Genomic DNA, 13,201 nt, shown 5'->3' on the forward strand with positions numbered 1-13,201 from the left:
TATTCCACTCCCTGTTAAAATACAATATTTTTAGCAAAGCTGCATGTTCACACTTATGCAAGTAGTCTTTTCCAATAAAAAGTGACTAAAAATTGCTTGATAATGAATGTCACATTAACTTAACAACCAGTGAGGTTTGCCTACAGAAGGAGGCAAATGTATCTTACATTGCTATGCAAGTAGAACTGAATGTGTAGTTGCATGCTCAGCTTTGATTGGTTCTGAACAGATCTTATATAATCTACTGGGCCAACTAAATGCAAACATGCAGTTTGGCTAATCAGATTCACAATGTGATTTGTAGCTCTTCAACTAGATGAACGGGTCGGAACTAAAGATCCATGAAAACAAAGCATATTATTGTTCAGTAATGGCTGGAACAGTCAATAAGTTTTTCATGTTGCAGTATGGGTTAGGACTGGCATACTGCTTATGGTGTGATCATTTACGAACACGAAAAACCAACAGAAAAAGGGGAAGTCAAAAGGGATATAGCTTTAGCAGCCTGACACTTGAGTGATGGATACTTGATAGGGCTAAGCAATGATCATTCTTCTACAATGGTTTAGTCAGTAAAGGTATTTGGAAGGACGCTTTGTGTAACAGGACCTCCTCTGTGTGCATTTGTTGGCTTATAAATGTTATAGTTACTCTTAATTCTTCAGAGAAGATCATAGTTGGGTTAAATGAATATTCCATGATCAATACATGTTTATCTCTATCAATAGCATCTTTGATTACCACAGAAAACAACCTGGCGCATCCATTTCTGTGTCAAAACCTGAACAAATTTGTGCTGTAACGCTCTTACATGGAAGTCTATGGGGGAAGGTATTCCTAAAGGTTTAAAAGACTAAAATAAGGAACTAAAATATTGTATGTAAACACAGACAGACAAGGTATACATATGATGTTCCAATCTTATGGCTGTACTTAAAGAACTGTGTGTACAGTATCTGAATATTATTAGAGTACTATACCCCACAGACTTCCATTATAAGAGCATTACTGTAAACATGAGTTTAGCTAGTTCTTCCAAACAATCAAATCATTTCCTGTGGTAACTGAGAGCATGTCATAAACTTGTATTTAACCCAGAATATTAACCCTTTAAGAGCTAATGGTAGGTTTTAAACAAATTACAATGAGTAATACATTACATTTAATGTAACCACAAGCCTTACATTACAGCCTTGTAATATAAAGTGTCTTCAAAACATCTTTTATTTTTAAGTACCAGTCATGAACCACAAATTGCATTGATTTACTAGCATGAGGCTGTTGTGGTCAGCTTTATAATCAACTATTTAAAAGTCTAGAAAGCAATTTTTTAATGCCAAAAAAAAACAGGACCTGGGGTATAACATGTAGGGTTCTGAAAAATTATGTAAAGGGCCCAAACAAGTTAGTTTCAAAAATGTTAGTGTTTGGGAGAAGCGTTAGTGCTAAAGCATATCTGAAGAACACAGCTACATTTCAAGCTTTGGCATCTGCAGAAGAATAATAAAGAAGGAAAAGAGCCAGTCACTCTCTGGCGGAAGTCATTTAAGCATATATTCTTTGCAGACGGCCACTTGGTCATGTAGACGTGATGTGAGGTAGTTTGAGGAACTAGATTAAAAACAAAATCAAATGATCCTGCAATTGGCATCAATTACCTCTCCAGAGTGGGGGGGGGGCAAAGTTAATATGAGTGATTATTATGTTATTCAGAAATAATCGCAATATGGTGAGTCTTAAGGGTAGATTAAATCTGCGGGAAAATGAAGCTTTAAAAATAATGATATTTGGGAGGGCAAATGGAGGAAGCCTTTCCTCGTCGGAAGAGGAGACTCCATTGAATTAAAGGGCGCATTGTGAGGAGAATGCAGTTTAATCCACCCAACTGAGAAGATGTGGTCAACTAGGGATGGGGTCAGGACTCCTACTGCATCTGTCACTCAGAAAAGGCTCCGCCCACTGCAGTTCTGAATGAAGCATTGAGCCGGCCAATCGTTTCTCATAAGTGGAGGCATGTCATTATTGGCAGGTCCCAGTAGAAGGCGGAGCCTGAGTGAGACTAGCCGATTGGAGGCAGGAGCCGGACACTCATCCCTGAGACGTGGTGGCGCAGTAAAACGGTAGAGTATGGTAAAAGGAGCAAGAAAAGAAAACCCTTGTGCTGTGGGGGTTCAGAAAGGGTTTCTTTGTTCGGCTGCCTTTACTTTGTCAGAGTGTGATTTCTCTCTCCCACCCTTCCCTCTTTCTCTCTCTCTCACTCGTCTGAGGGGTCAGGGTCCTCAAAGGACCCACTAGTGGATTCTCGGAAGTCGGGGTGCCGCAGGTCCATTAGAAATTTGGTTGGGGTGAGCGTGTGGGTAGAACCTGCGGAGGAACAAAGGTGGCTTCACGCTCAGAATGAATCTCACACTGCACTTCACGTTCTTTCACCACCATTAATCTTTATGGGGACAAAAAGATGGTCAAATACCATTTCCACCATCTGTAGATCGTGATGTTTCAGAAATATCATCCTAGAACCCCGACAACAAAATGATGTTTGGAAGCTCTTGGTGGATGTATCAGTGATGGAAAACTCAATAACTGTTGGGACTCCTTCAATCAACTAAATGTAAAATATTCATTCCATGACGGTTCACAATTAGAAGTTCAGCCAATTGACCCATTGAGGTCCTTCAGATGCATTGTTCATCTCTAATAGACCTCATGCTTGGACAAAATTGTCGCCCAAATCCACTAGTACTAAATTCAGTGTTATTGTAAAATCTTCAATGCTCAAATTGTTTCTGGAAAACAACAGACTGATACTTTACTTTACTATGTACTTTAAAATTCACTTCTAAAGGGGCACTCACACTGACAGTAATTTGCAGCAACAACGTGACCAAAAGTCCATAATCTTAATCAGAACTTGTCATTCCTTTAAAATAATAGTTCACATAGTGATGTTTTTTTTTTTTATTTGCTCACTTTCATCAAAGATTTAGCATTACATCACTTGCTCACCAATGGATCTTCTACAGTGAATGGGTGCTGTCAGAATGAGAGTCCAAACATCTGATAAAAACATCACAACAATCCACAAGTAATCCAATAAGACTCCAGTCCATCAATTAACATCTTGTGAAGTGAATGAAACAAACAAGTGTCTGTGAATAGCAAATCAATTGAAGTATTTTCACTTTAAATTGCTTTTGGCCAAAATAAGCCTAAAATCCATAATAAAACTCCCTCCGGTGAGAAGAACTCCATCCCCTGTTGTCCTCTCATCAAAAACCACCAACATATTTGTTCAGTTCTATTTGAGACTGATTTGCTTGTAAACAGTACTTGAACTGTGCATATTTCTATCCAGACAAGACAGCTTTTTCACTGAAGAAAGCAATATTATGGATACAGGTCTAGTGTATTAAAAACATCTTGAATAATTTGTTTCTTAAAAACATGCAGCTTTTTACTTTACAAAATGTTAACTGATTGACTGGAGTCCTGTGGATTGCTTGTGGATTATTGAGTTTTTATCAGCTGTTTAGACTCCTATTCAGACGGCACCCATTCACTGCAGAGGATCCATTGGTGAGCAAGTGATGTAATGCCAAATCTCTCCAAATTTGTTCCAATGAAGAAACAAACTCATTTACATCTTGGATGGCCTGAGGATAAGTACATTTTAAGCAAAATTAATTTTTGGGTGAGCGATTCCTTTAAAAGCAATGTGAACACTCACTTGTTTTTGCTGCCATAGGCCTTAAAGGTAAGTTTAAAAGACAATTCTAAACACAAGTGCACATCTTAAACATACCTTATCACACGCACACAAGACACACACAAAGAAGAACTTACGAACATAGACTTATGAACACAGCAGAGGCTCACGACTGCAATTTAAAAGAAGTTAAAACATGACAGGCACAAAATACTGTACAAGACAATAGCACAGGAAAAATATACAAGACAGATTTGCCAGTCTGATTAAATGTATCATAAAACAAAAACGTATTGTTAAAGCTAAAGATACCAATCTTTAAAGGGTGGTTGCTTAGTAACTCTTGAATTTACAGTGACTTTTAGCAGTATCCTCTGCAGACTCACCAATGATGGCCTCCCATTTGCCATTGGCCTGTGTGACCTCATAGGCACAGCGCATCTCGCTAAAGGACACGCCCCCAAGGACGAAGACAATGACGCGAGGTCCTGTACGGTACTCTCCAGGGGTTTTATTCTTGTGCCAGTGGCCATATCGGGCACTGCCATGAAAAGAACACATGAATGCATGTCAACTTCTTTTTCAAACCAAAAGACTGAAGTATCTTGGACGTTTTTGCAGGGTCATTTGAAGGTATTTGTTGTTGCATTACCATTTATGGCTTTCTAGTGGCAACAATAAGAGACTACACTGTTTTACACAACATCTTTTTTCACTTGGCCACTGAAGGCAAGACACCACAGGCAAAAAAAATTTTATACAATGGTCTGTTTTGAGACTTAGGGCTATTTAGCTTTGCATAATGTGTGTTTCAGACTAGTGAAAAGAAAACATCCAAACTACACTTTATAAAAGTCTTTATATGTTTGCATCTGTAGATTTCAATTACAGTAAATATCTTTACAGGCTTTTTTTATTTTATTTTTATACTACACCAAGTATTAAAGTTTTATTCCTATCTATATTCGTAAGTTTTTTACAAATTGGTTTAATCATAAATTATTTGCTTTATTTTATGCACGTTTTATTTATTTTATATTTAGTATTTGTGTGTGTGTGTGTGTGTGTGTGTGTGTGCGTGCGTGCGTGCGTGCGTGTGTGTGTGTGTGTGTGTTGATGATAAAAATTGATTTTTAAAAACATTTGACTTTGATAATATATCAACAAAATCCTTTTGCATGTTTAACTGTTTAGAAAACTTAAAATACTAAATTATGGCATATATCTAAGTACCATGTTATTTGTATATGATAAAACCATTGTAAATTTTATCATAAATTACTCAGAGACACATTTGAGGTAGACATTGACTTCCATAGTATGAAAAAAAAATAAAGAATACTATGGAAGTCAATGGCTACCGGCAGCTGTTTAGCTACTGTACCAGCATTCTTCAAAATATCTTCTTTTGTGTTGAACAGAAGAAAGAAATTCATACCGGTTTGGAATAACTTGAGGGTGAGTAAATGATGACAGAGTTTTCATTTTTGCTGGAGCATAACTTTAACGAATGGCAGAGCTATTTGCTAGCATAATGAGAGGGGAAATCAGTGTGAAGTCTAGTGATCTCGAATCTAATCAATAGCTGACCCATCAGCTCCCAGCTCTCCCTCTGTGGGAGTCAGGGACATCCTGCTTTGCCTCTGCTTCTGTTTAGCTTGTTTGTCATGAAAGCAGAAAAGTGCAGTGGGATCATTACTGCTGACCCTGAGGAAATATACCAGTTTCCACTGCTTCTGAAAGAAACTTGGTGTTCGCCCTCACCCCACGTCGCTCCACCCACCAATCACGGTATTGATCTTAATGTTCTCCTTACCCCTTGGTACACAAATGATTATTGATCCAATTTGCTTCTATCTTTTGACTTGTGCAATACAAAAATGCATGAATACATGGGATTGTGTGTGTGTGTGTTAGAGTTGCCTTTGAAATTCAAATTAGAATTTGAATGTAATGAATTGTAATTGAAATGGTTTGATATTTAAAGTCTTTGGTTCTTTTAATTGTGATGCTTTTGGCTCACAATTAACAAAACCCCACCAATTAATTATTTCAACAAATACTTCATTGTGCAATGTGCATTGAATTTATTTAATACACGAGTTTCACAATTTGAGTTGAATTACTGAAATAAATGAACTTTTCCACGACATTCTAATTTATTGAGATGCACCTGTATCTCTAATTCATAAGTCATCAAAACAGACCCGAATAAAAAAAGCAGGTTTACAAGAAAATAAAAAAAAAACCCTGCAGAATAATCTTTTTTTGCGCCTTTTGTTCAGTCAACATAAACATTTTTTTGTAGTTGGTGGATTCCCCTCCTGTAAGTGTGGCCAATTCAAATTTCTCATTATTTGAAAGGGATCCTGAAAACCAGAGTTGGTGAGTGTGTGTACCTGACTGCAGAAGTGCTGAAGGAAGAAGACGAGCGTGTTGAGATGTACGGATAATATTTAGTGTCCAGCTTGTCTTCGATTACATCCTGCAATCACATTCACAAACAAAGTAAAACCACACATTTCCACACAGTCTGCACAGTTTCTCTGTCAAATTCTATAGCTCAGGTCTGACCTCCATTATATCTTTGACGAGTGGGGTCCAGCGAGAAAGCTGGTAGGTCTGCTCGCTCACACGCTCTTTACGATCAAGCTTCTTGCCTCTGCGGAGAGTAGACTGCAGCGTACAGAAACAAAGCAGAAGTGTCAGTGGCAATGGCCAAGCAGACTTAACCATTTTGTAGGACAAGAATCAGATTGCGTACATCGGTGATGATTGGGACACCCAGGTGAGCCATATTGGTGATGATCTCACTGTCCTCAGGAGGGATCTGGGCATGTTGAATTAGCTTGTTAAGGTTCTCCTCCGTGATCCCTGTTTTGCAACACATGCACACGCAAAGCCACATTACAAAAATGCCTGTTTAGGGCAATGAAACCCAAACTGAGATGTGCCAAAGACTCTCTAACCGTTCTTCAGGAAAATATAGAGCAGGATGATACGGATCTTGTCGTAGGTGGTGACGTTGGCGTCCAGCAAGATTGGAACGATGGCCCTCATGGGGTCTTTAATCTTTTCGCCCTCTGCGTCTGTTCCCATAGCGAGATCCTGCCGGGTGACAGAGCACAGGAAGCATTTGCATGAATTTACCATAGTTTTTGAATAGTCTGTTTTTGTCACCAAAGTTTAGCTGCTGGTAAAACCATGGTTTGCCTTTCATTATCATAGTTAGATCGAGGCAAGGCACCGAACCCCCAACTGCTCCCCGGGTGCCACAGCATAAATGACAGCCCACTGCTCCGGGTGTGTGTGTGTGTGTGTGTGTGTGTGTTCACTGCTGTGTGTGTGACTTTGGATGGGTTAAATGGCTCGTAAAATACACCCACGGATATACATTTGCAAGTTTAGTAGGTTTATATATAATATATATATATATTATTTCACGTATCTTGGCAAACCAACGAACTAGTTAGACCATAGACACATATTATAAATAATATAATACCACATTTTGTGAATGTTAAATGAAACATTGGTGCATACACTACTGTTTTTCTCAGTCTTTTGTTTTGTTTTTCACGAACCCTGTATCCTGCAGCAGTGATGTCTGTGGTGAAATTGTACCTGCTCTACACGGCACAGCTTGTCCACGGTTCCCTGGTAGTTCTTCATGCAATCCTCGGCCAACTGCAGATGGGTCGAGTACTAAGGCAGAGATTTTACGTAACAATTAGTTAAATATCGGAATTGCATATCCCATGAGGAGTCCTGACAGCACATGCGTTTTGACCTCTCTCACCTTGCTGAGCTCTTTCTGGTACTGTGGCATCTTCTTCAGCATTTGAGACAGGTCCCTCATAGTGGTCTGGAAGAAACACAGGACTTTCTCAGAAAGCAAAACAAAACGGGTCAGATGCTGCCTCAAGACATGTCTCAGATCCAGTAGGCCAGACTATTTACTATTGCAAATTGTACATCACAGCAAAAATGTGTGTGTTTGCTTGTGCTGTGTCAGTAAGTCAATCAATACTAATCCCGCTGTAGCCTTGGAGTGCTTTCACATGAGTCAGCCGACACAGTTTGGATTTGGCTGCCGACGACATAATTTCATCTGCCAAGGTATGCTCCTTCGCCTACACTACACTATTCTCTCTGTTCCAGTATTTATTCTTTCCTCCAACCCCCCACCCAGCGTACCTTCTCTCCAGTGTTCATCCGTTTACTAGCAGAAAATTCCTTCAGGGAGCGCGTCACCTCCCTGCCAGCAAGGAAAATGAAAAAGGAGGGAGAGAACAAGGATGTCACTATATACAGACACAGAATATTACAGAAAAACCATAGCTTAAGGCCAAAAATGTTCGGTTTTACTCACTGAGAGACCTCAGCAATATGTTTGTGCCGTAGCGCCACCCAGAGGTCATCGTCTTCATGCAGTAGCACTTCTTTCTCACGAGAGTCTCCCATCCCACTAGTATCATACCTACCAGACACAAAACAAACATTTATATATTATATATTTATATATGATATACAGTACTCTATAAAACCTTTGCAGATTAATGAAATGATTTGCTAATAATGATTTTCTATAATATAATAATAATTATTATTATTTAATTACATAATATAAAATAATATTATAAGTTTTATTTTAGTAATTATTATTTAAGAATATTTACAATTATATATATAATATTTTACATATTGTATGTATTGTAAATATTATTTTACATTGTACTTTATTATAATATATTTATAGGACATAATATCGTATAATATAATAATTGAATATAGTAAATATTATTTTAAGAAAAGTGTAAATATTTTCATTTATTTCACTCACTTGTAGACATCATTCTCAATGGGCAGGAGGTCATAGGCCATAGCCTGGAAGGTGAGCTCGTGCAGGACAGGAGAGGCAGGGTCGAAACCTCGGTCCAGAATAATGAGCTGGGAGCGAGCCTTATCTGGGCCCTGCATAGTGATCAAAAAATCTAAAAATGTACTCCATGATCAGCACAAACCGTTCTTTGATTTATAAAGCCACCCACATACATAATATTAATGTGGGCAGGAATAAGGCTGAAAGAAGTGGCTTTAATTTCTTAATATGGAAGTCTTGAAGTCCTTTCAGAGGAAGAATAAGTTATTAAATTTTTTTTTGTACACATCAATAAGTGATGTGCCGCTCACCTCCCCCATTGTGGGATCATCTGCCTTGTAGGCGTCCAGTTTGTCCTGAAGAAGCTGAGCCAGAGTGGCGTTATCTTTATACTCCCTGTACATAGAAAATCAGTGTATTAGACAGCTCTGTTGATCCTGATGCCACTTCCTGAAATCTGATTCAAGGATTGCATATGTGAAACGGCACCGTCAAAACAGATCAGATAAAGGAACAGAAGACTCTGCAAAATATTAAGGGGGAGATGCAGTTCCATCGTGGCCCCTCATTGCCTTACCCTCTGTATCGGACGGCAGGGTATTCCTTCAGTGTGGCACACAGAGTTGCCAGCTGGTCGGCCAAGCGTTCCATCACAGGGTTCTTCAGCTGTGTCTTATGAGGACTGTAGAAACTCTGGAAGGCATCAGGATTGTCCAAAGAGAACACCTAAACCAAACACACACACATTCATACTTCTAATAGAGTAATAATGTGGACAGGCAAAGTGATCAGCTGACATTTTGAGTCTTTTTGCTTTGTTTTTATCTAAAACTGTTATCATTGTTGACTAAAACTATAATTGAAACAAAATTTAGAACCATAAAAATTGTTTTACTTAAAATAATCATTAACTTAAAATAAATGTTGCCGAAATATACTGTTCTAAAATATCTCAAACTAAAACCGAAATAAAATTTATAAAAACGACACTGTAAAAAATTTCTTGTTGTTTTTACAAAAACTTTTTGGCAGCTGTGGTTGCCAGAATAATTTTGTAAAAATACAGAAAACTGTAAACACATTTACGTCAAAAACTGTTAATTTTACAATATAAAGCTGTAATTTACAAACAAGAAAATGTGAATATAAACCAGTAAATTCAACAACACACAAAATTAAATCTGTTTTGTACCTTGAAAATACTGACAACCACCATAATAATAAAGATGGTACTGTATAAGAGAAAGCCACATGAAGTATCAAAGCTCATCACAAGTAGCTTCACCACAAGCAGAAGTATATATTAACATATAGAAGGTGCACATTTATGGAAACACAAAACACCATCATGGTAACACACGTGATACTTAAATAATGCAAAACACTTTCATTAAGCAACAGAAGATGTAACATAAAGCTCAAATGTACATAACTGATAACAAGAACTATTTAAAAACATGATTATTTAAACAAAATACTTTCAAACGTGGAGTGTCACGCAGGGAATTCTGGGAATATCAGTTTACAGTTTTAGACTGTAAATTATACATTGATTTGTTCTTTTTTTACTTCTAAAAGCTGTATAATTAACAGAATTTTACTGTAAATTTACATTAAATGCTTTGTTAGATCTTTAACAGTTTTTCCCTGTATATAGTACGGGAACTTACTGTTAACCTATTATCAGTTTTTTTCCGTAGCGTTTTTACAAAATTTTACAGTTAAAATTACACTTATTTTTTACAGTGTATATAAAAAAAGAACTAAAATTACAAAAACCCAATAAAATTACTAAAACTTTAACATTAACATGAACGAAAAACTATAATAGTATATCAATTATACTAAATTTGCACTGTTATAGTAAGCAAATCTGATATTGGTCCATGATTTGCACAGAAACCGCCAGAAAAAAAAAGCAGAAAACTAAATAAATTTGATATGGTAATAAATAATGCTTTTTCTTTTTTTATAGTTTCTAAGTTTTGTTTTCTATGTTTTAGAATTTGCTATTGTATATAGAAATCTGTAATACTCACCAAGGCTGCATTAATTTGATCGAAAAATACAGTAAAACCAGTACTATTGTGAATTATAACACAATATTAAAATAATTACTTTCTGTTTGATATATTTCAAAATGTCATTTATTCCTGTGATGCAAAACTGAATTTTCTGCAACCATTCTTCCAGTCTCCACATGATCCTTCAGAAATTACTCTAATATGCTGAAGAAACACTGGTTATCATGAGCAGTGATCAATAATGATCACTTTTGATTAATTAAATGCATCCTTGCTGAATAAAAACATTCTTTTCTATGTAGTCACCCAAAATCTTTGAATGTTAGTGTATGTTTTTCCATATTTTTCTATGAATTAATAGATTATAAATTTCTATAAATAAATACATCTTTATGATTTTGTCTGACAGACAGAATGTGACAAAATGTGTTCCTCTCTACTTCCTGTTTCCAAACTAGCCTGAGGAATGAGCCTTGAGTAAGTGAGTTGTCTCCAGTCTGTACCTTTCCTTTCTGCCTTTGTGTTTTCTGTGACCAATCCGTGCTATATCTCTGAGTGTGTCAGACAGTCTATCTGTATAGGTCTTCACAACCTCCCCTCCCCACCCTCTCTCGGCACACACAGGGTCACATGACCATCCTTCTGTTCAGCAGATGGGTTCCCCTTGATGCTTGTTTCCTCTCGTAGGCTCCTCTGATTGGTCGAGGCTCTCTGTGGATGATGCGTCGACCAATTACGTGTGAGTCTGTGAAGCATTGAGCTGCAGCATCACACCAGGAGAAACACACTGCTCCTCTGACTCCACTGAATTAATCATTGCAGACAGCCTAAGCAGCAAGGCATTGTGGGCCAGACTGCATCCCCCCAGCATCAGAGCTGTTCTGCAACACTCTATTTCTGCATTCGCTTAGTTGCTTCTAGATAGTTCTCTATACGGATAGTCATTATTCCGAATTTTTTTTTATCTCTCCCTTCCTCTCCCGTCCTGAAATGGCTCACCTGGGACTCGTAGGGCAGGAAGGCGATGTTGATCTCATTTAGGGTTTTAATGGTTTTCGAGGCACGGCTCTTCACCACTTCATTAAAAAGGGGGTCCGGGCAAGCTGGAAGAAACACATTGGTAGTTGGCATAACATTTCGAGCAATGATGGCAGTTTACTGAAGTTTTGACATGTTATACATAAAATATTTCCAAAATCACCTGCAACACTTCAGCAATAAAATCTCCAATAGACAATCAGCTGCAATATTTATTGCATATTTACACTTTTATATACAAAATATTTTTAGATTTTTATTAAATGATATATAAATGTATAAATAATTTATACATTGTGTGTGTGTATATATATATATATATATTGTGTATATATATATATATATATACACAACACACACACACACACACACACACACATATGTGTGTATATATATATATATATATATATATATATATATATATATATACAAACACACACCCATATGTTGCATATTTACGCTTTTAGATTTTTTTAATGTATATATATATATATATATATATATATATATATATATATATATATATATATTAGTGCTGTCAAAATTAGCGCGTTAACGCATTCGATTAATTTGAAATATTTAACGCGTTAAAAAAAAAATAACGCAATTAACGCGGTTGCAGTTTTTTTTTATTTCTGGTTGTGGCCTATGTGTGTTCAACGTGCAAAGAAATATGGATAAGACCAAGGAAGGACTTTTAGACGGAAAGTTTCAGTATAAAACTCTGCCGGATTACTCTTCAGTCTGCCACAAGAAACATTACTCTTCATTTAGTCTGCCACAAGAAACAGCAACATTAAAATCATGAACTCAAATGTCACTGTTTAAAAAAAAAAAAACAATGACTGTTGTAACAGTGCGTAAATCAGACCTTTCTGTAACGCTAACGTTAATAAGCTTAAACGAAAAAAACGAAATAATTGTGTAGCGGAGTATTTTTTGTAGACAGTGCCGCGAACTGTCAATCTCTCCTGTACGTGTGCATCACTGTCCTCCTCAGCTGCAGCAACTTGCGCTCTCTCTCTTCATCAAGCTTTAAAACAAAAAGGGGACAAAAAGATCATATTGTCTTTGTGCATAGGCTATAGATTAATTAGATAAATGAATATCTAAATTTGTGCCTTGCCGTCTACGGTATTTTTTTAGAACTTAGAAAAAAGATGCTGCAGCCAATGAACAGCCAGCTGGGGCTGCAGGACGACTCAACCTCCGCAGACAGTTTTTAATGTTTATCAGACAATAAATACTCAAGATTTTGCTTTAGTATAAGTTCCGGGACAATTAGGGCCAGATTCGAGAGTCGGGACAACAGTTTAGATTTCGGGACTGTCCCGAATTTTTCGGGACGTCTGATCACCCTTCCTGAAAGAGCTGCATTACTTAATTAGCTTGAGTCTGACCTGCAGTGATAGGATTCAAATTTGGTGAGGTGTCAGTCAGCGAATCATCAGATTCTGGTCTTGTTCTTGCAGTATTCAGAGTCTGAAGCCAAAAAAACATATTAAGTGTTGTTGTTAACTGTATTTGATTTTTAACCGAACCGAGCGTTGT

At 37.1% G+C, this 13,201-nt stretch overlaps 1 protein-coding gene across 2 annotated transcripts in view; it reads right to left on the minus strand.

Moving 5' to 3' along the window:
- LOC113064122 (syntaxin-binding protein 1-like) overlaps positions 1–13,201 on the minus strand; it is a 28,586-nt gene that overhangs the window by 2,069 nt on the left and 13,316 nt on the right. Inside the window, exons 6-19 of one of the 2 annotated variants that reach the window (XR_003278776.1) lie at positions 11,612–11,715; positions 9,166–9,314; positions 8,900–8,984; positions 8,550–8,680; positions 8,079–8,186; positions 7,904–7,964; positions 7,506–7,571; positions 7,331–7,411; positions 6,676–6,814; positions 6,471–6,580; positions 6,281–6,382; positions 6,106–6,191; positions 4,093–4,247; positions 2,205–2,364 (exon numbers count right to left, since the gene is read on the minus strand). Coding sequence is in view for 1 of the 2 variants with exons in the window: in XM_026234707.1 (XP_026090492.1) it covers positions 4,093–4,247; positions 6,106–6,191; positions 6,281–6,382; positions 6,471–6,580; positions 6,676–6,814; positions 7,331–7,411; positions 7,506–7,571; positions 7,904–7,964; positions 8,079–8,186; positions 8,550–8,680; positions 8,900–8,984; positions 9,166–9,314; positions 11,612–11,715 (1,377 nt within the window). In the remaining variant the exon portion in view is untranslated. The remainder of the gene's footprint in view (positions 1–2,204; positions 2,365–4,092; positions 4,248–6,105; positions 6,192–6,280; positions 6,383–6,470; positions 6,581–6,675; positions 6,815–7,330; positions 7,412–7,505; positions 7,572–7,903; positions 7,965–8,078; positions 8,187–8,549; positions 8,681–8,899; positions 8,985–9,165; positions 9,315–11,611; positions 11,716–13,201) is intronic. The other variant, XM_026234707.1, reaches the window with a different exon arrangement.

This window comes from Carassius auratus, chromosome 46 (genome assembly GCF_003368295.1).
Source record: "Carassius auratus strain Wakin chromosome 46, ASM336829v1, whole genome shotgun sequence".
NCBI classification, from domain to species: Eukaryota; Metazoa; Chordata; class Actinopteri; order Cypriniformes; family Cyprinidae; genus Carassius; species Carassius auratus.